Below are 22717 nucleotides of genomic sequence, written 5' to 3'. Positions count from 1 at the left end.
CCCTTTCTGCCTTTTTTTTATTGCATTTCCATCCACATGCATAAGAACCTCAGAAACCAGCTACAGATGCTCCCTTTTCGTTCTCACGTGATGCACGCTCCCATCTCTTTACCATCCTGTGGGAAAGCTGCCCCAAACATGCCAGTCCTGTGCTGTTCAAACAGGTCAGGTGTCCGAAAAGAACCCCCTTGCTGTGTCTCAAATAAAGAGGGTTCATACATCTTAGGATTCAGGCTGCATTACATCTCCTTTCCCACTAAATGTGCGGCGTCTGTAAACAGGGCAGCCAATGCATGGAGTTGTGGTTTGACGATGGACAGGACCAAGGCTTTTTTTGTAGCAGGAACTCCTTTGCATATTAGGCTGCACCCCCCTGACGTAGCCAGTCCTCCTGGAGCTTACAGCAGGCCCTGTGAGAAGAGCCCTGTAAGGAATTCTAGCAGGACCTCCTTTGCCTATTAGGCCACACACCCCTGATGTAGCCAATCCTCCTGGAGCTTAGAGCAGGCTCTGCACTAAGAGCCCTGTAAGGAATTCTAGCAGGACCTCCTTTGCCTATTAGGCCACACCCCCCCGATGTAGCCAATCCTCCTGGAGCTTCCAGTAGGCCCTGTGAGAAGAGCCCTGTAAGGAATTCTAGCAGGACCTCCTTTGCATATTAGGCCACAACACTCTGATGTAGCCAATCCTCCTGGAGCTTACAATAGGACCTGTAAGAAGAGCCCTATAAGCTCTTGGAGGATTGGCTACATCAGGGGTGTGTGGCCTAATAGGCAAAGGAGTTCCTGTTACAAAGAAAAAAAACCCTGGACAGGACCTCTTCAGACTGCAAGCGGAAGGAACTGCAGGTTTGAAATCCCCCTGCATATGACATCCCCTGTAAAGAGAGGGCAGGAATACAAGGGTAAAAACCCATCTGGCATATAATGCTGTTCTCCCAAACGAAGGGACTTGCCTTTATGTAGGAAGCATTCAAATAGGCAATTCCCCCCCTCCCACACACAACCAGTTTGGTAAAGTCCAGCTGGAGCTATGCCAGAGAACTCCACCAATCGCACAGTTCGGCTCTAAGGATGCTGGACGCTTGGAGCGGCACTGCCAGAAGGTGGCGCTCTGCATTATTGAGAGACGTCTTCACAATAGATGGTGGAGGATATGGTCTACAGCCTGGGGGAAGCTCTCGCAAGTCAAGTACGGGGGAGGGTTGACTTTGCCTTCATCGCCTTGGCGGTATTTGCCTGCAACAAAACCAGCAAGCAAAGGTTATTTTTTTTCAAACCAAAGTCAGAAAAAGAAGAGCTGGTTTTTATAACCCCGCTTTTCACTACCTAAAGGAGTCTCAGAGTGGGTTTGCAATCACCCTCCCTTTCTCTTCCCACAACAGACGCTCTGGGAGGTAGGTGGGGCTGAGAGAGCTCCAAGGTATTTCCCAACCCTGAGAAGAAGATGATGATATTGGGTTTGTACCCCACCCTTCACCCTTCTGCGAGAGCTATGGCTGACCCAAGGCCATTCCAGCAGCTGCAAGTGGAGGAGTGGGGAATCAAACCCGGTTCTCCCAGATAAGAGCCCATGCACTTAACCACTACACCAAACTGGCTCTCAAGAAACAGAGAAGAAAAAAGGAGGTTTGGTTTTATACCCTGCCCTTTACTACCTGAAGGAGTCTCAAAGTGGCTTACAATCTCCTTCCCTCCCTCTCCCACAGCTGACACCCTGTGAGTCAGGTGGGGCTGAGAGAGCTCTGAGAGAACTGCTCTTGAAAGAACAGCTCTGAGAGAACTGGGACAGGCCCAAGGTCACCCGGCTGGCTGCATGGGGAGGAGGAGTGCGGAATCAAACCCGGTTCTCCAGATTAGACTACACCACTCTTAAACCACTACGCCAAACGGGCTCTCCAGTGGCTGTTGGAACTTTTCCAGCTAGAATGTGGCTAGGGTTATGTGGTTCTTAGTAGAAGGAGCTCAGAGAATATGGGAGTCAAGCACAACACCTCCAAGCAGCTAGTGCGGGGCAGTTCTTTGAGTGAACTAGGGCAGAACCTGGGTTCAGATCCCCATTATGTCAAAGTGACCAGCAGAGCTTCTTTTTGCAGCAAGGACTCCTTTGCATATTAGCCCACACCCTCTGATGTAGCCATAAGAACATAAGAGAAGCCCTGTTGGATCAGGCCAGTGGCCCCTCCAGTCCAACACTCTGAGTCACATAAGAACATAAGAAAAGCCATGTTGGATCAGGCCAGTGGCCCATCCAGTCCAACACTCTGTGTCACATAAGAACATAAGAGAAGCCCTGTGGGATCAGGCCAATGGCCCCTCCAGTCCAACACTCTGAGTCACATAAGAACATAAGAGAAGCCATGTTGGATCAGGCCAATGGCCCATCCAGTCCAACACTCTGTGTCACATAAGAACATAAGAGAAGCCCTGTGGGATGAGGCCAATAGCCCCTCCAGTCCAACACTCTGAGTCACATAAGAACATAAGAGAAGCCCTGTTGGATCAGGCCAATGGCCCATCCAGTCCAACACTCTGAGTCACATAAGAACATAAGAGAAGCCATGTTGGATCAGGCCAATGGCCCATCCAGTCCAACACTCTGAGTCACATAAGAGCATAAGAGAAGCCATGTTGGATCAGGCCAATGGCCCATCCAGTCCAGCACTCTGTAGCACATAAGAACATAAGAGAAGCCCTGTTGGATCAGGCCAATGGCCCATCCAGTCCAGCACTCTGTAGCACATAAGAACATAAGAGAAGCCATCTTGGATCAGGGCAATGGCCCATCCAGTCCGACACTCTGTGTCACATAAGAACATAAGAGAAGCCCTGTTGGATCAGGCCAATGGCCCATCCAGTCCAGCACTCTGTGTCACATAAAAACATAAGAGAAGCCACGTTGGATCAGCCCAATGGCCCATCCAGTCCAACACTCTGTGTCACATAAGAACATAAGAGAAGCCACGTTGGATCAGCCCAATGGCCCATCCAGTCCAACACTCTGTGTCACATAAGAACATAAGAGAAGCCATGTAGGATCAGGCCAATGGCCCATCCAGTCCGACACTCTGTGTCACATAAGAACATAAGAGAAGCCCTGTTGGATCAGGCCAATGGCCCATCCAGTCCAACACTCTGTCTCACATAAGAACATAAGAGAAGCCACGTTGGATCAGCCCAATGGCCCATCCAGTCCAACACTCTGTGTCACATAAGAACATAAGAGAAGCCATGTAGGATCAGGCCAATGGCCCATCCAGTCCGACACTCTGTGTCACATAAGAACATAAGAGAAGCCCTGTTGGATCAGGCCAATGGCCCATCCAGTCCAGCACTCTGTGTCACATAAGAACATAAGAGAAGCCCTGTAGGATCAGGCCAATGGCCCCTCCAGTCCAACACTCTTAGTCACATTAGAGAAGCCATGTTGGATCAGGTCAATGGCCCATTCAGTCCAACACTCTGTCACACAGTGGCCAAAAAACCCAAGTGCCATTAGGAAGTCCACCAGTGGGGCTAGAAGCCCTCCCACTGTGCCCCTCCAAGCACCAAGAATACAGAGCATCACTTGCCCCAGACAGAGAGTTTCAACGATACGCTGTGGCTAATAGCCACTGATGGACCTCTGCTCGTTATGTTTATCCAGTCCCCTCTTGAAGCTGTCTATGCTTGCAGCTGCTGCCACCTCCTGTGGTAGTGAATTCCATGTGTTAATCACCATTTGGGTGAAGAAGGACTTCCTAAGTACAGAGCCTACTGTAAGCTGCTGCTGCTGATATTGGAGTTATATCCTGCCCTCCACTCCGAATCTCAGAGTCTCAGAGCGGCTCACAATCTCCTTTATCTTCCTCCCCCACAACAGACACCCTGTGAGGTGGGTGGGATGAGAGGGCTCTCCGAGAAGCTGCCTTTTCAAGGACAACCTCTGCCAGAGCAATGGCTGACCCAAGGCCATTTCAGCAGCTGAAAGTAGGGGAGTGGGGAATCAAACCCAGTTCCCCCAGATAAGAGTCCGCACACTTAACCACTTCGCCAAACTGGCTCTCCAGGTGGATTGGCTACATCAGGGTGTGTGGCATAATATGCAAAGGAGCTCCTGCTATAAAAAAAAAAGCCCTGGTGTCCATGGCATACAAAAACTACTGGATGCCAGAATTCGCCTAGTCCTTACCGGTCTTGACCAGGATACCCAGCATGCCAGCATTCTGCGCGCCACCAACATCGTCCCTGCAGTCCTGCAAGGCAGAACAAGAGCACAAAAGTTAGCCAGACTTTGTGAGTCTCCACTGGAGGCGGGATCTTCTGGTGGGTTCCTTAGGGGTGGAATTCTAGCAGGAGCTCCTTTGCCTATAAGCCCACACACCCCCTGACATAGCCAATCCTCCAGGAGCTTACAAGGCTCTTTTTTGTAAGCTCTTGGAGGATTGGCTACGTCAGGGGTGTGTGGCCTAATATGCAAAGGAGCCCCTGCGAGAATTCCACCCCTCATCGAAAAGACTCACATCGCCAATCATGATGGTTTCCTCTGGGGCACAGCCGGTCCCACGCAAGGCTTCCAAGAAGAACGTTCGCTCTGGTTTCCCCACAACAGTAGCCCGGGTGTCGGTGGCGTATTCTAATCCGGTCACAAACGGCCCAGGGCCAAGAGCGAGACCATCTTTCCTCTTGTAATATCGAGCTTTATGTACGGCTATGAGGGGAGCCCCGTCGAGGATGAGGCTGGAGAAAGGAAGAGGGCAAGACAGGCACCGTTAACCGTGAAAACCGAGAAGTCTTGTGACACAAGAGTTTCTCTTCTCTGAGCAACTGTGAAAAGCAGGCAACAAAACAAAGAAAAGCCAGAACGACTGAGAGGTTAGGGTGTCGGACAAGGACTGTAAAGATCTACGTCCAAAATTCCATTCAGCTATGAACTTGAGTGAAACCTCACTCAAGCATAGCCAGCTTCAAGAAGGGATTGGAGAAATTTATGGAGCAGAGGTCTATCACTGGCTCTTAGCCACAGCGTATTGGTGGAACTCTCTCTCTGGGGCAGTGATGCTCTGTATTCTTGGTGCTTGGGGACGAGGGGGCAAAATGGAAGGGCTTCTAGCCCCACTTGTGAACCTCCTGATGGCACTTGGGTTTTTTGGCCACTGTGTGACATAGAGTGTTGGACTGGATGGGCCATTGGCCTGATCCAACATGGCTTCTCTTATGTTCTTATGTGACACAGAGTGTTGGACTGGATGGGCCATTGGCCTGATCCAACATGGCTTCTCTTATGTTCTTATGTGACACAGAGTTTTGGACTGGAGGGGCCATTGGCCTGATCCAACATGGCTTCTCTTATGTTCTTATGTGACACAGAGTGTTGGACTGGATGGGCCATTGGCCTGATCCAACATGGCTTCTCTTATGTTCTTATGTGACACAGAGTGTTGGACTGGATGGGCCATTGGCCTGATCCAACATGGCTTCTCTTATGTTCTTATGTGACACAGAGTGTTGGACTGGATGGGCCATTGGCCTGATCCAACATGGCTTCTCTTATGTTCTTATGTGACACAGAGTCAGAGTGTTGGACTGGATGGGCCACTGGCCTGATCCAACATGGCTTCTCATGTTCTTATAGATGGAACTCTCTGTCTGAGGCAGTGATGTTCTGTATTCTGGGTGCTTGGGGGGGCACAGTGGGAGGGCTTCTTGTGTCCTGGCCCCACTGATGGACCTCCTGATCCAACATGGCTTCTCTTATGTTCTTATGTGACACAGAGTGTTGGACTGGATGGGTCATTGGCCTGATCCAACATGGCTTCTCTTATGTTCTCTTTTGAAACTTACTGGGTGACTGTCTCACTCAGCCTAGTCTACCTCACAAGGTTGTTGTGAAGATCTAACAGAGGAGAAGAGTAATCCTTGGAGGAAAGGTGGAATTAAAACATGTGGAGGAGGAGGAGGAGATTGGCTTTATCCCCCGCCCTTCACTTGGAGTCTCAGAGAGGCTCACAATCTCCTTCCCTTCCTCTCTCACAACAGACACCCTGTGAGATAGGTGAGACTGAGAGAACTCTGAGAGAAGAAGAGATTAAATTTATATCCCTCCCTTCACTTGGGAGTCTCAGAGCAGTTTACAATCTCCTTCCCTTCCTCTCCCACAACAGACACTCTGTGAGGTAGGCGGGGCTGAGAGAGCTCTCACAGAAACTGCTCTGAGAAAAGAAGAAGAGATTAGATTATATCCCACCCTTCACTTGGAGTCTCAGAGCAGCTTGAAGTCTCCTTTTCTCCTCTCCCCACAAGACACCCTGTGAGGTAGGTGGGGCTGAGAGAGCTCTGAGAGAACTGCTCTTGAGAGAACAGCTGAGGCCCTTTCGTAGCCTCTCTCACAGCACATAGAAAAGAATCCCTCCCTGCAGGGAACAGCAGCGACTGTGACTTGGCTGCTACGTGACTCTTTGAAAGCCCACGCAGCAGCCGAAGGAATTCCCCCTGGTACCACCAAGCACTGTCGTCTCTTGGCACTGTCTACGCAGCAATAAACGCCTTCTAGATAACATCTCCAATAAAAGAAAAGATAAGGATCGCTGGCGAAGGCACCTCGGACTAATATAGCAAACCCTCCTCACCCCTTTACGATGGGTAGGAATGTAACTAGTGCTGTGAGCTGACAAAGCAAAAAATGATCACAGTGGAGGAGGAGGAGAAAGAGGAGGAGGAGGGGGAGGAGGAGAAAGAGGAGGAGGAGGGGGAGGAGGAGAAGGAAAAGGAAGAGGAAGAGGGGAGGAAAAGAAAGATGAGAAGGAGGAGGAGGGGGAGGAAGAGACGAAAAAGGAGGAGGGGGAGGAGGAGAGGGAGAAGGGGAGGAGGAGGAAGAGGAGGAAAAGGAGGAGAAAGAAAAAGGAGGAGGTGGAAAAGGAGAAGGAGAAAAATTAGAAAAAGGAGAAGAAGAAGAGAGCAATAACTCAGGAAAGCTCGCCTTTGCCACAGATTGTGTCAGCCCTTCAGGGGCTGCTGGACTTTTCCTCTTTTCTGCTGTTACAGACAGACTAACACAGCTGTCCATCTCGATCTCTCTACTTACCGGAAAACCTTATTCATCGTTTGATAATTGAAGTGTTCCGGAGCCAACCCTATCACGACAGCATTGGGGTCACTTGTATCAAGCCCTAAACAAAAAGGGAGAAAAAATTCAATCAGTCCGTCTTAGGGGTGTTTGCTTTATTCAACAACCCAACGACCAAGCCATCTTGGCCAGAAACGGTCTTATGCCTACAATCCTCTCTTTCCATCCGTACATAGAAGCCACGACTTCTAGAAATTCAGCTACAGCCAAAGGAACACCAGGGTCATTATCGGCTAGCGGGGAAGACACAGAAACTGGGGGAAGCTCAGAAACTGCCACCAGCCATATCCGCAGATCTCTCAGCACACAATCAAAGAAAATATGAGGGAAAGTTTCAGTTATTCAGGGCGCTACTTACTAACGGACATATGAAGCTGCCTTATACTGTATCAGACCCTCGGTCCATCAAAGTCAGTATTGTCTACTCAGACTGGCAGCGGCTCTCCAGGGTCTCAAGCTGAGGTTTTTAACGTCTATTTGCCTGGACCCTTTTTTAAAGTTGGAGATGCTAGGGATTGAACTTGGGACCTTCTGCTTACCAAGCAGATGCTCTACCACTCTTTTGCTGTCAAGTTGAGCCAGCTTGCAACAACCCCTCTTGGGGCTTTTGAGGCAATGGATGAACAAGGCAAAGGATAAACAGCAACTCTGGACTTCTTAGGTGGTCTCCCATCAAAGTTCGAACCAGCAGGCCTAATTCCGGGCAGGAGCTCACAGTAGCGGAACTCTGGGACCACTAAATTTTATTATGCTCTTTCTTTCTCTCTCTCTCTTTCCCCCCCTCCAAACTTGCTTCTGGGCCTCATTGTTCAACCCCTCTGTGAGAATTTCGCTGAATGCTTAAATTTGAAAAACTTTCAAATCTTTTCCCCCCACAAATACTGGGGAAATACCCAAAACACATTAAAAAAGCCAGATAGAAACCTTCATCGTGCCACTGTGGCCACAGAGGAGAAAGCAATTTAAGAAGTATGATGGGAACAGTGTCCCCTCTAAGCTGAGTGAGCGTGAGCTAGCTCACAGATTTTTAGCCTCCAGCTCACACATCTTTGTCTCAGCTCAGGAAGGAGGACCCCAGAGCACATAATTTATGCAGCAGCTCACAACTTTAATGCCGGCAGCTCACAAAGTAGAATTTTTGCTCACAAGACTCGACAACTTAGAGGGAACATTGGATGGGAGTCAGGTTTTCTGATGACAATTCTAATTCAAGAAGCATTTTAAGGTAGATGCTGAGCTGATAGAATTGAGTACACCTTCCAGTGATGTTGAGGGGTGTGCGGCTTATGCAAATGAGTTGTGCTAATGTGCTCCAGCCCCTGTTTTTTTTTTTACGAAATGACCCCTGCCAACCAATGCCGACTTCCTTAGCTTCTGAGATCTGACAGGTGATGTCAGGGGGTGTAGCCTAATATGCAAACGAGTTCCTGCTTGGCTTTTTCTACAGAAAAAGCCCTGGCTGGAACGATATCTAGCTCCGCATTCAGGAATGCTGTAGGCACAAGACAGCCCTTTGAAAACCAGATTCGGTGACTCCCAGGGCCCCCTCCACCGTTATGGAAACGCAAGAAGCGGGAGGGGCCGTGTGGATTTTGCATCTTTCCTGATGGGCATCTGGGTCCATTAACCAAAGACTGGATTACGTTCATCCACCGGCAAACAAATCTTACACAAAGATTATCCAAGAATAATTCCATAGTAGTTACTAACAGAAGCTTAAATATCTTTCATCGTACTTAAAACTACTGATAACAGAAGCAAACCACAACGCAGGGGTGGGGAAACGACAAGGCCTGGCTCGCTGAAGTCTACCTCACACTTGATTTTTTTAAAAAAATTTTTTAAAGAGGTTTCTTAGTCTCCTTAAGAACATAAGAGAAGCCATGTTGGATCAGGCCAACGGCCCATCCAGTCCAACACTCTGTGTCACACAGTGGCCCAAAAAATTTATATATGTATATATACACACACTGTGGCTAATAGCCACTGATGGACCTCTGCTCCATATTTTTATCTAACCCCCTCTTAAAGCTGGCTATGCTTGTAGCCACCACCACCTCCTGTGGCAGTGAATTCCACATGTTAATCACCCTTTGGGTGAAGAAGGACTTCCTTTTATCCGTTTTAACCTTTAACGATTCCATGTTGAATCATGATGTATTACTTTTATGTGCTTTAACTTTTTATTAAAGCAGAAGATGAAAATGGAAAGAGAAAAAAACAAACTTTAGGAGAAGGAAAGAATTTTTTCTCCATAAATATTCAAGCTGTATTAGCACTTAATGTTTAATCCTTCTAAAGGTAAAGGTAGTCCCCTGTGCAAGCACCCGTCGTTTCCGACTGTGGGGTGATGTTGCTTTCATAACGTTTTCACAGCAGACTTTTTACGGTGTGGTTTGCCGTTGCCTTCCCCAGTCATCTACGCCTTCCCCCACCGGCAAGCTGGGGACTCATTTGACTGACCTCGGAAGGATGGAAGGCTGAGTCAATCTGAGCCGGCTACTTGAAACCACCTTCCACTGGGATCAAACTCAGGTTGCGAGCAGAGAGTTCAGACTACAGTACTGCGGCTTTACCACTCTGAGCCACAGGGCTTTTTTTGTAGCAGGAGCTCCTTTGCATATTAGGCCACACCCAACTGATGTAGCCAATCCTCCTGGAGCTTACAGTAGGCCCTGTAACAAGAGCCCTGTAAGCTCCAGGAGGATTGGCTAAATCAGTTGGGTGTGGCCTAATATGCAAAGGAGCTCCTGCTACAAAAAAAGCCCAGCTCCTATCTATGATTCTTTTAATTTGTCCTGCTTATTATTGACATTGTTATTGTTATATTTTTTGGAGAATTTAATAAAAGTTGGGGGGGGAGGGAAGAGAAGGAAAGAAGAAAGAAAACCAGAGAGACATATTTTAAAGATTCCAGAAATTCAAAAAGTTTCTCAATGATTTGTGGCTGTCTGGTTTCCATTCTAGGATTAGTTAGCTAATAATGATGAGGACTGTAATATCTTGGAAGCAATTCATGTTGTTCATTAATTGTTGATTCTCTGGGTGAATTTATGCATATGTATTTTTTCTTTCTTTTCATCTTATATTCATTTTTTTAGTTGCCTCCAGGGGGGTTTTTTGGGAGAAAAAGCCCAGCAGGAACTCATTTGCGTATTAGGCCACACCCCCTGACACCAAGCCAGCCAAAACTGCATTCCTATGCGTTCCTGCTCATAAGAACATAAGAGAAGCCATGTTGGAGCAGGCCAATGGCCCATCCAGTCCAACACTCTGTGTCACATAAGAACATAAGAGAAGCCCTGTTGGATCAGGCCAATGGCCCATCCAGTCCAACACTCTGTGTCACATAAGAACATAAGAGAAGCCATGCTGGATCAGGCCAATGGCCCATCCAGTCCAACACTCTGTGTCACACAGTGGCAAAAATTTTATACATGCACACACACTGTGGCTAATAGCCACTAAAAAAGCCTCTGTATAACTGCATGACTGAATTGCTTTATTATTGTTCTCTTACTCCATGTTGTTTGTATGATGTTAATCTTTCAATAAAGTTATATCCATTGCAACCCCTCCCCTTTCTCAATGACATAACCAAGTACGATCACTTGTTGCTGTGTTTACATTCACTGAATCGTAATCAACCCACCAATTATCTGAGTTTTCTAAAAATTTAAAATTCTCTTCAGTCTTCTGATCCACAGAGCATCAATCCACTTTTTTCATCGGCATACAGGAAGCCAATAAAGAGCTTCCAATTTGCCATAAAGGTAGTTCTTTAATTTAAAAAAAAAAAAAGTGAGTTCAACCATGTCTCCCCGTTCCAACATCTTTAACAACCAATTCTCTGCTGTGGGTATCTTTGTAGATTTCCAGTTCTGAGCATAAAGTAACCTTGCTGCTGTCATCATATATAAAAACAAAGTTCCATGAGCATTTTCAGGTTGTCAGTCTCAAAAGAAAAGCTTTTGCCTTCGTTTGTATATTAGTCGTTTAAATCTTCTGAATTTCTAAGTGTATTTGTGACCAAAAATTTTTGGCTTTATTACAGGTCCATCACATATGGTAGAACGTCCCTTCCTATTGTGCACATTTCCAACACTTATTTGTAGGGCTTTTCTTTTTTGTAGCAGGAACTCTTTTGTCAGTTAAAACAATTTTTATTGGTAACATATGGTAACAAGTCTATTTCTTACATCTTAGATGGACAGGGGAGGGATGGTGGCTCAGTGGTAGAGCATCTGCTTAGTAAGCAGAAGGTCCCAGGTTCAATCCCCGGCATATCCAATTAAAATGGAGCCAGGCAAATAGGTGTGAAAAACGTCAGCTTGAGACCCTGGAGAGCTGCTGCCAGTCTGAGTAGACAATACTGACTTTGATGGACCGAGGGTCTGATTCAGTAGAAGGCAGCTTCATATGTCCATCTTAATAACTTCTTTTATCTACCCCATATATTACTTTCTGTCCACCTCTCCCCCCGTTACTTGACCCCTGCCGGTGTTGTTTACTTAAAATGCTAATATTTAAAGGTACCCTTAACTATTAAAACAAAAACTTATATTCTTCTTCCTTCTAAAACTTAATCATTATCAAAAATTGTCCAATGTCCTTTTATTTTCCACTCTTTTTCTACTTATCTTCTAAACTTTTTCCACTCCGTCTTAAAAACTTCTAAATCATAGTCTCTTAATATTCTTGTTAATTTGTCCATTTCACTCCATGTCATAACTTTTATAATCCAATCCCATTTCTCTGGTATTTTTTCTTGCTTCCACAACTGCGCATATAATGTCCTACCAGCTGAAAGCAAGTACCAAATTATAGTTCTATCTTCTTTTGAAAATTTTTCCATTTGTAATCCCAACAGAAAAGTCTCTGCAACTTTCTTAAATTCATAGCAGGAACTCCTTTGCATATTAGGCCATGCACTCCTGATGTAGCCAATCCTCCTTGAGCTCACAGTAGGCCTTGGACTAAGAGCCCTGTAAGCTCCAGGAGGACTGGCTACATCAGAGGTGTATGCCCTAATATCAGGAGGTTTTTTTAGCTGGAACTCCTTTGCATATTAGGCCATGCGCTCCTGATATAGCCAATCCTCCTGGAGCTTACAGTAGGCCTTGGACTAAGAGCCCTGTAAGCTCCAGGAGGATTGGCTACATCAGGAGTGCGTGGCCTAATATGCAAAGGAGCTCCTGCTACCAAAAAAAGCCCTGATTGTAAACATGGCAAACCAGGTGACGAGCCAGCCTTGGCAACGTGGAGTTGCAACCGGAACTGAGCTGCTCTCAGACCCAAATGAAGCTTCATTGCAAAAACCAGAAAATCTAACTGAGGTTGTAAACAAAGCCAGCTACCATCTCCATGACAATGTGTGCAGGTTTCTAAATTATACAGCTTTCACTCAGCTACGCAAACGATCTATTACGTGACTGGGATACAGTCATGCTGGGTGCTCTGGTTTTAATTAAAGTCTGCCGAAAAGAAAATTCATTTTGACTCAAGCATCGTAATGGTCTTTTGCTGTTCATTAAGCTATAGCATTTCTTCTTTGGGACATGAAGCCCCAGCTCTTCAAAAGGAATGAGGGATCTAAGGCAAGCCCCTTGCTGTTTTCAACTGGGGGCGGATTGGCCCTTGAATTGGCCAAGGAAAAGGCATTTGTCTCTTTAAATCACTTCTCCAGTTTGGTGTAGTTGTTAAGTGTGTGGACTCTTATCTGGGAGAACTGGGTTTGATTCCCCACTCCTCCACTTGCAGCTGCTGGAATGGCCTTGGGTCAGCCATAGCTCTGGCAGAGGTTGTCCTTGAAAGGGCAGCTGCTGGGAGAGCCCTCTCAGCCCCACCCACCTCACAGGGTGTCTGTTGTGGGGGAGGAAGGGAAAGGAGTTGGTGAGCCGCTCTGAGACTCTTCGGAGTGGAGGGCGGGATATAAATCCAATATCTTCATCATCATCATCATCTTCTCCAAGCCAGCCAATGGCTTGGAGAATGCATTTAAAGTTGCTTTCTTTCCACCTCTCCCTCCTCCCTCTCCCCATCTATTTTTCTCTCAAACATCTGGCGTTCATGTCTTGTGGCTCTCAAACATCTGACATTTATTCTATGAGGCTCTTATGTTAAGTAAGTTTGGCCACTCCTGGTCTAAGGCTGGCCCCTTGCAGTTTTCAACCAGGGGCGGACTGGCCCTTAAATTGGCTGGGGAAAAGGCGTTTGTCTCTTTAAATCACTTCTCCAAGCCAAGCCGGTCAATGGCTTGGAGAATGCATTTAAAGTTGCTTTCTTTCCACCTCTCCCTCCTCCCATCTATTTTCCCCTCCTCCCATCTTCCTTCCTCCCTCCCTCCCTCCCACATCTGGCATTCATGTCTCGTGGCTCTCAAACATCTGACATTTATTCTGTGAGGCTCTTATGTTAAGCAAGTTTGGCCACCCCTGGTCTAAGACTAGCCCCTTGCCATTTCCAGCCGGGGACAGACTGGCCCTTGGATTGTCCAGGGAAATTCCTGCTGTTCTTGGGAAGGGATTGCTGGTCCCGGCAGCTCGGAGCAAATCAAACCCCAGCAATGCTGCCAGCATCTCCAAGAAAAGGGCAACGATTGTACCTCTGAAATCCCGTAGGGCGCTTTCTTCCACAAGCAGCAAAGGCCGGACCCGCTTCTCCTCCAGGAGGTTTCTGGCCGCCGTGAGAGATGTGAAAATCTCATCTTCCGGAATGTCGAAGTCGAGTTTCTTCAGCCTCTCCAGCAAGTCCTTCTTGCACTCCTTGGTCGTGTTGGTCACAAACCTGATGGTGACCGGAGCACTGCGCAGCCTGGGCCGGTGAAAGTAGATGACGAGGATGCGAGTTTGCACAACACAATATGCCCTCGTGCTAAATGAAAACTGCAGGTGCGCCTGACTTAAATAGAAGCAAATCTGGAGCTGACCAAGAAGAAGAAGACTGCAGATTTATACCCTACCCTTCTCTCTGAATCAGTCTCAGAATGGCTTACAACCTCTTAACTTCTTCCCCCACAACAGACACCCTGTGAGGTAGGTGGGGCTGAGAGAGCTCTCCCAGAAGCTGCCCTTTCAAGGACAACTCTGCGACAGCTATGGCTGACCCAAGGCCATTCCAGCAGCTGCAAGGGGAAAAGTGGGGAATCAAACCCGGTTCTCCCAGATAAGAGTCTGCACACTTAACCACTACATCAAGCTGCCCTTTCAAGGACAACCTCTGCGACAGCTATGGCTGACCCAAGGCCATTCCAGCAGCTGCAAGTGGAGGTGTGGGGAATCAAGCCCAGTTCTCCCAGATAAGAGTCTGTGCACTTAACCACCACACCAAACCACTACACCAAAGTGTGGATTCTACTCCACTACCCTATCAGCTATACCCACTGGCTCTCTCACACTGTGTAGCTGGTTGGGAAGCTGAAGCCAAGTGAAGGTTTGGTTGCCCAGCAATGAAAGAGTAACAGATAAGATCCAGGTGGAGAAAGGATAAGGATGAGAGGAATTGTAAGGATTGTGTTTCCTGTGGTCAACGACAGCAGGAGCAGGAGGAGGAGATACTGGATTTATATCTCACCCTTCACTCCGAATCTCAGAGCGGCTCACAATCTCCTTTACCTTCCTCCCCCACAACAGACACCCTGTGAGGTGGGTGAGGCTGGAGAGGGCTCTCACAGCAGCTGCCCTTTCAAGGACAACCTCTGCCAGAGCTATGGCTGACCCAAGGCCATGCCAGCAGGTGCAAGTGGAGGAGTGGGGAATCAAACTCAGTTCTCCCAGATAAGAGTCCGCGCAGTTAATCACTATATCAAACTGGCTCTTTGGGATTCGCCAGAAAGGGGAATCCCACAGGCTACAGCTTCACAAGGCTGCTGCTCAGTGGGTGAGCATCTGCAGAAGCCAGAGATCCCAGGTTCAATCCCTGACATCTCCAGGCAGTAGGTGATGTCAAAGACTTCCACCTGAGACCATGGAGAGCTGCTGCCAGTCTGAGTTGACAAGACTGTGGTTGATGGACAGAGGGGTCCCAATTCAGGCTTGCCTTGTGCTCAGACCCTTGATCTATCAGTAGTGGCTCTCCATGGTCTCAGATAAAGGTCTTTCAAAATTTGGAAGGTTGACAAGATTAGGCATGGGAGAAAGAAGGCAGAGAAAGAAGTACTTTTCTCCCTTTCTCATAGTACAAGAACTCATGGGCATTCAATAAAATTGCTGAGCAGTAGGGTTAGAAGTGATAAATGGAAGTTCTTCTTCACCCAAAGGGTGATTAACATGTCGAATTCACTGCCACAGGAAGTGGTGGCAGCTACAGGCATAGCCAGCTTCAAGAGGGGCTTGGATAAACCTATGGAGCAGAGGTCCACAGTGTATTGTTAGAACTCTCTGGTGCAAGTGATGTTCTGTATTCTTGGTGTGAGGGGGGGAGCAAGGCTGGGAGGGCTTCTAGTGTCCTGGCCCCACTGATGGACCTCCTGATTAGAACCACTAATTTTGGAAGGGGTGTTGAAAGACCTGAGTCAGATTGAGGTAAGAAGAGAGGAGGTCCTACAACTGATAGATGAATTAAAAACTAATAAGTCACCAGGTCCGGATGGCATACATCCAAGAGTTCTGAAAGAACTCAAAGTTGAACTTGTGGATCTTCTGACAAAAATATGTAATCTTTCATTGAAATCTGCTTCCGTTCCTGAGGACTGGAAGGTAGCAAATGATACCCCCATCTTTAAAAAGGGTTCCAGAGGAGATCCAGGAAATCACAGGCCAGTCAGTCTGACTTCAATACCGGGAAAGTTGGTAGAAAGCATTATCAAGGACAGAATGAGTAGGCACATTGATGAACACGGGTTATTGAGGAAGACTCAGCATGGGTTCTGCAAGGGAAGATCTTGCCTCACTAACCTGTTGCATTTCTTTGAGGGGGTGAACAAACATGTGGACAAAGGAGACCCGATAGATGTTGTTTACCTTGACTTCCAGAAAGCTTTTGATAAAGTTCCTCATCAAAGGCTCCTTAGAAAGCTCGACAGGTCCTCTTGTGGATCAAAAACTGGCTAATTAATAGGAAGCAGTGAGTATAAATGGGCAGTCTTCGCAGTGGAGGACGGTAAGCAGTGGGGTGCCACAGGGCTCAGTACTGGGTCCCATGCTCTTTAACTTGCTCATAAATGATTTGGAGTTGGGAGTGAGCAGTGAAGGGGCCAAGTTTGAAGATGACACTAAATTGTTCAGGGTGGTGAGAACCAGAGAGGATTGTGAGGCACTCCAAAGGCATCTGTCGAGGCTGGGTGAGTGGGCGTCAATGTGGCAGATGAGGTTCAATGTGGACAAGTGCAAAGTAATGCACATTGGGGCCAAGAATCCCAGCTACAAATACAAGTTGATGGGGTGTGAACTGGCAGAGACTGACCAAGAGATAGATCTTGGGGTCGTTGTAGATAACTCACTGAAAGTGTCAAGACAGTGTGCGATTGCAATAAAAAAGGCCAACGCCATGCTGGGAATTATTAGGAAGGGAATTGAAAACAAATCAGCCAGTATCATAATGCCCCTGTATAAATTGATGGTGCAGTCTGTGTGCAATTCTGATCACCGCACCTCATATTATAGCATTGGAAAAAGTGCAGAAAAGGGCAACTAGAATGATTAAAGGTTTGGAACACTTTCCCTATGAAGAAAGGTTGAAACGCTTGGGGCTTTTTAGCTTGGAGAAACGTTGGCAGCAGGGTGACATGACAGAGGTTTACAAGATAATGCATGGGATGGAGAAAGTAGAGAAAGAAGTACTTTTCTCCCTTTCTCACAATACAAGAACTCACGGGCATTCGATGAAATTGCTGAGCAGTCAGGTTAAAATGGATAAAAGGAAGTACTTCTCCACCCAAAGGGTGATTAACATGTGGAATTCACTGCCACAGGAGGTGGTGGTGGCTACAAGCATAGCCAGCTTCAAGAGGGGGTTAGATAAAAATATGAAGCAGAGGTCCATCAGTGGCTATTAGCCACAGTATGTATATATGTGTGTGTGTGTATAATTTTTTTTTTTTTGGCCACTGTATGACACAGAGTGTTGGACTGGATGGGCCATTGGCCTGATCCAACATGGCTTCTCTTATGTTCTTATGTGACTCAGAGTGTTGGACTGGATGGGCCATTGGCCTGATCCAACAGGGCTTCTCTTATGTTCTTATATGACACAGAGTGTTGGACTGGATGGGCTATTGGCCTGATCCAACATGGCTTCTCTTATGTTCTTATGGCACCTGGGGTTTTTGCCACTGTGTGACACAGAGTGTTGGACTGGATGGGCCATTAGCCTGATCCAACATGGCTTCTCTTATGTTCTTAACAGGCTGTGCAGTACAGCATCCTATGAGAGTCTCCCCCCCACACCAGAAAACTGGGGTTTCGGGAGGGAGGAGTCTGCTATTCTGCCACTGGAAGCACGATCATATGTACTGGGCACACCAGTGCACTTGCCAGAAACATGTCCTTCTAACTAACAAGCGGCCTTTGTAGAAGAAGAAGACGACTGCAGATTTATACCCCGCCCTTCTCTCTGAATCAGAGACTCGGCTTACAATCTCCTTTACCTTCCCCCCCCACTACAGACACCCTGTGAGGTGGGTGGAGCTGAGAAGGCTCTCACAGCAGCTGCCCTTTCAAGGACAACTCCTGTGAGAGCTATGGCTAATCCAAGGCCATTCCAGCAGGTGCACGTGGAGGAGTGGGGAATCAAACCCAGTTCTCCCAGATAAGAGTCCGTGCACTTCACCACTACACCAAACTGGCTCGCTCGGTTTCTTTGGGGGGAGGAAACCACAACTCACCTTTTCAGAGCTTCCTGGGCCCCCAGCACGGCTGAATCCTCGACATGAAGCGTCCCGCTGAGATCCACCAAAACGGCTTTGAGTGCACGCCGGCCTGCCATGCTTCATGTCAGGGAGAAGAGGGAGGGAGGAGAAGGAACAAAGAACGAGTCGCAAAACGGTGCAAAAACAAGAGACGCGTTTTAAAACAGGCAGTCTGTTCCGCGCTTCCTCCATGCCAAAACCTGGAAGAAGTCAGAACGCCACCCTGAGTGTGAAACGAGCCCCTCCAGACGGAGAAAGAACTGGTGGCATTAAAAATCTATACATAATTGATGGGATAGCATTTTCTCCTGTTCACTGAAGGCGAGCGTTATTGTCTTTTAATCTGGCAAAAAGTCTAAATATTCTACACACACACCAGAGAGAAACTGCATGGCCAACTCAGTTTAAGAGGCTGCGCCTGTCTTAACCAGAGGGCCGCTTTGTTTTTTACCTGTTTAAAAGGAAAAAATAGCAACAACGGCCAGTACGTTACTCAATTAGAAAGCAATGACGCCGTGCTTTTCATTGGGAGAGCTTTGCAAGGCGTCTCAAGGCAAATATTGGTCTGGTTTTGTGTGTGTGTGTGGGGGGGGGGATTTGGATGCACAGATGGCAAAAGGACCCGCTTAGAGCCTCGCGGTTTGGCAGAAGCGGCCAAAGAGCCCCACGAGGCCTGTTTGTTGTTCCAGCCCCTTCACTCAGAACAGCAGGTGGAAAAGGATAGAAGGCAGGGGATTCTGGCAATGCACGAAGCCACAAGGCTGGGTGCGAATTCTTCCCCTGGAATTCATCACTTTCCAGGGTCTGATCATTGATTTCACAGAAAAATCAAAATGTTTCCTTCCTTCCTTTTCTGCCTTCCTTCCTTTTCTGTCCTCCTTCTTTTTCTTCCTCCCTCCTTTTTCTGCCTCCCTCCCTTTTCTGTCTTCCTTCCTTCTTTTCCTTCCTTCCTTCTTCTCAGCTCTCAAATATGTTCCTTCCTCCCTCCCTCCCTTCCTTCCATACCCCCATCTTGCACCTGCTGGCATGGCCTTGGGTCAGCCATAGCTCTTGCAAAGTTGTCCTTGAAAGGGCAGCTGCTGTGAGAGCCCTCTCAGCCCCACCCATCTCACAGGGTGTCTGTTGCGGGGGAGGAAGATCAAGGAGATTGTAAGCCGCTCTGGGACTCGGATTCAGAGAGAAGGGCGGGGTATAAATCTGCAATTCTTCTTCTTTCTGCTCAATAGGGCCCCAAAGCTGCTTACAATTCCGCCATTTTACTAGAGTTGGGTTATTAAAGATCTAGGTTAGGAAATACCTGCAGCTTGAGGGTTTGGAACTTGAGGAGGACAGGACTTGGGGAAGGGAGGGACTACAGTGCCAGAGTCCACCTTCGAAAGCACCCATTTTATCCAGGTAAACTGTACCTCTGTCACCTGGAGATCAGTTGTAAATATCCCAGCAGATCCCTAGCTACTAACTGTAGGTTAGAATACAATCCGAGAGAGGTCACTATAATGGGTAACACAACAAAAATACAGCAAAATTTTTTAAAAAAACACAATACCTGTAGGTTGGCAACCCTAGGTTGTACCCTGACAACAACCCTGTAAAGTAGGTTAGGCTGAGAGTAGGCTGTGAGGTAGGTTAGGCTGGCCCAAGGTCACCCAGCAAGTTTCCCTAGCTGAATAGGGAGTCCAACCTGAATAGGGAGTCCAACCCGTCCGAGTCTGACATTCTTACCACCTCACCTTATCCCAGCCGATAACCACACATGGTTCTAGTTCAAAACTTCCTTTAAAAGTAATCTTACTAAAGGTGAGAAGGAAAGCTATGGAATCAAAGGTACACGAACCACACCATTATCAATAAAGCTGCTAGAAATATGAGGATGCATGTCATACCTGCCCTGCCTAAATTAAATGAGCCAATTTGGTGTAGTGGATAAGTGAGCGGACTCTTATCTGGGAGAACTGGGTTTGATTCTCCAGCTGCAGGAATGGCCTTGGGTTAGCCATAGCTACTGCAGGAGTTGTCCTTGAAAGGGCAGCTGCTGAGAGAGCCCTCTCAGCCCCACCCACCTCACAGGGTGTCTGTTGTGGGGGGGGGGAAGATAAAGGAGATTGCAAGCTGCTCTGAGATTCGGAGTGGAGGGTGGGATAGAAATCCAATATTATCATCATCTTCTTCTTCTTCTCAGGCCTGTGAGCAAGTCTCTTGCTTCTTTCTGCATATCAGCTTGCTTTGCCAGGATATCTCAACTGTACAGGAGCTAGAGCAGAGCCTCTATTTTCTCCTTTGGCTGAGGCTCCTCCCTTGGGAAGGAAGGGCGGGGAGAGAGAGCTTGTTTTGATACTAACCACAACATTGCAAGGATGCTAATACTTTACGCATGTTTTATTTTAGGGGTTTTTAAAAGACATCTTTCATTGCACCTTAATGTACAGATCAGGGGTGGCCAAACTGTGGCTCAGGAGCCACACGTGGCTCCTTCACACATATTGTGTGGCTCCTGAAGCCCCCACCTCCCCATTGGCCATCTTAGAGAAGGCATGTCTCTCTTTATAGAACTTCTCCAAGTCCAAGCCAAGCCAGCTGATAGATTGGAGAATGCATTTAAAGTTAAAAGTTGCTTTCTTTCCGCCTCTCTTCCCCTAACCTTTCTTCCTTCTTGCTCTCAAACATCTGATGTTCATATCTTGCAGCTCTCAAACATCTGACGTTTATTTTATGTGGCTCTTACATTAAAGTGAATTTGGCCACTGCTGGTACAGATCGTAGGGATGCCATGTCCCCCTGGCCAAAGGCGGGGGATGGAGGGTCTGGGTTGCCAGACCCAGGTTGGGAAACTCCTTAGGGATTTGGGCATGGAGCCTGGGGAGGACAGGGACCTTTGTGGGGTACAAGGGCACAGAGCCCACCCACCAAAGCACCCCTTTTCTTCAGAACTGATCTCTGTAGTCTGGAGATGAGCTGCAATTCCAGGGCATCCCCAGGTCCCACCTGGAGGTTGGCACCCCTAGACCGCAGGAAAGATAGGCAGATGTGACCTCACTTCACCTCTGAGGTGGTCTTGTCCTTCCACCTCCCCTAAGGCAACCGTGCCAGGGATTGATTCCTTTTCACTTAAAATATGAAATTGAACTATCCCCCCCCCCCTTTGAGAAAGAGACACAGTTGGTACTGCCCTCGCTCTTCATCTCAGCGGGAGTCAGATTGTGCCATTACGGCACACGGGGGCGGGCGATTCCATACGCGTCTCGCCTGCACTCACCTGCCGCTAGAGCGACGCTCTCGGCTAGAAGGCCCGGGACAGCGATAGCCCCTCCCGCCGTCGCTATGTGAGGACCCCACAACGCTTCTTTAAGCTGCTTATTGCAAGTGCCTGAATTTAAAGGGGGGTTGTTTCGGCAGCCGCACAGTGTATTAGTCCCTGGCTGACGCCTTCTGTATTGAAATAACCCTCCATTGAAATGTCTCCGGGGCTTGAATTTCTTGGACAGGCACTTGAATAAACACCTTCTCGTTTGGAGATTCCCGCCCGCAGAAGAGCGCGGGAATTGCAAAAAGAGAACGCTTTGCGCGCACCCCGGTGGAACTTCTGCCTGCATGCATCCGGATGCAACGGCAACTTTCGTAGTGCTGTAGAAGCAAAGGCCTGAGAAACATGTCAGGGGAAATCTACACGAATCATGCACCTTTAGGTGGGTAGCCCCGTTGGGCTGAAGCTGCAGAACTGAGTTCGAGTCCAGGGGCGCCTTTAGGACCAACCAAGTTTTATTAAAGGGATAAGCTTTTCCGTGCATGCACGGTCTTTGCAGGTGACGGTTGCCAATCCCCAGGCGGGTTTTCTCCCTAATGTTACGGTTCTGCCTTTCCTCTGTCCCTGCACCCCTTAGGGTTGCCAATCTCCAAGGTGGAGGCAGAGGAACTCCCGGTTTGGAGGCCCTCCCCGCCTTCAGGGTCATCAGAAAACGGGGAGGGGGAAGGGAAATATCTGCTGGGCACTCCATTACTCCGATTCCTATAGGGTATAATAGAGAACTGACCCGCAGGCATCTGGGGCTCTGGAGAGGCTGTGTTTTGAGGTAGAGGCACCACATTTGCAGCATAGCATCCAGTGCCTCTCCTCAAAACACCCTCCAAGTTTCAAAAACATTGGACCAGGGGGTCCAATTCTATGAGCCCCCAAAAGAAGGTGCCCCTATTCTTCGTTATTTCCAGTGGAGGGAAGGCATTTAAAAGGCGTGCTGTCCCTTTAAATGTGATGGCCAGAATTTCCCTTAGAGTTCAATTATACTTGTCACAACCTTTCTCCTGGCTCCACCCGTGTCTCCTGGCTCCACCTCCAAAGTCCCCAGATATTCCTTGAATTGGACTTGGCAACCCTATTTCGGGTTGAAGAAGTTAGGGCACGCACAGGAAAGCGTATACACAAAATTAAGATGGTTTGGGCTTAAAGGTGCCACTGGACTCAGATCTCTTACCTGTCACCCTACGGTCCTGCTTGGAAACTGCTGTCTTAGTCTCTCACGCCCTCCTGAATAACTCCCTGCAGGTTGGCAATAAGGGGCAGGACCCTTTTCAGTGATTGTTTAAGTAGGGTGAACATCTCGGGTGTTTAAGTAGGGTTACTGTATTTTTAGGAGCCCCATGGCGCAGAGTGGTAAAGCTGCAGTATGGCAGTCCGAGCTCTCTGCTCACGACTTGAGTTTGATCCTGGGGGAAGCTAGGTTCAGGTAGCAGGCTCAAGGTTGACTCAGCCTTCCATCCTTCCGAGGTCGGTAA

The 22717-nt window shown here is 47.9% G+C and overlaps 1 protein-coding gene and 1 non-coding gene across 3 annotated transcripts; one reads left to right on the top strand and one right to left on the bottom strand.

Annotated features, from left to right (window-relative positions):
* Positions 1–927: 927 nt before the first annotated feature.
* HDHD2 (haloacid dehalogenase like hydrolase domain containing 2) lies at positions 928–21288 on the bottom strand. 2 transcript variants are annotated; one of them, XM_060236196.1, is made up of 7 exons: positions 21204–21288; positions 17927–18028; positions 13709–13917; positions 7063–7147; positions 4502–4718; positions 4171–4234; positions 928–1238 (listed from the first exon to the last, which is right to left on the bottom strand). In XM_060236196.1, the coding sequence occupies exons 2-7, from the start codon at positions 18025–18027 to the stop codon at positions 1135–1137; spliced, it is 780 nt and encodes a 259-aa protein (XP_060092179.1). In that variant the 5' UTR covers position 18028; positions 21204–21288; the 3' UTR covers positions 928–1134. The 2 variants fall into 2 exon arrangements, with proteins under 2 accessions (XP_060092179.1, XP_060092180.1); XM_060236197.1 differs by having other exon boundaries at positions 20990–21204.
* TRNAT-AGU (transfer RNA threonine (anticodon AGU)) lies at positions 11324–11394 on the top strand. The gene has a single exon. It is a non-coding gene; the product is annotated as a tRNA-Thr (tRNA).
* Positions 21289–22717: the final 1429 nt, after the last annotated feature.

The sequence above is a fragment of the Heteronotia binoei genome, chromosome 4, assembly GCF_032191835.1.
Source record: "Heteronotia binoei isolate CCM8104 ecotype False Entrance Well chromosome 4, APGP_CSIRO_Hbin_v1, whole genome shotgun sequence".
NCBI lineage: Eukaryota > Metazoa > Chordata > Lepidosauria > Squamata > Gekkonidae > Heteronotia > Heteronotia binoei.
Note: the sequence above shows the minus strand (reverse complement) of the source record. Positions and strands in the feature narration are given on the sequence as shown.

Excerpts from the sequence above, each read along its gene's own strand:
- HDHD2 (XM_060236196.1), bottom strand. The coding sequence starts at position 18,027 with ATGGCAGGCCGGCGTGCACTCAAAGCCGTTTTGGTGGATCTCAGCGGG. Across the intron at positions 13,918-17,926 it reads GCCCAGGAAGCTCTGAAAAG|GCTGCGCAGTGCTCCGGTCA; the intron begins GTGAGTTGTGGT and ends TCACCGGCCCAG. Across the intron at positions 4,235-4,501 it reads AAACCATCATGATTGGCGAT|GACTGCAGGGACGATGTTGG; the intron begins GTGAGTCTTTTC and ends TCTGCCTTGCAG.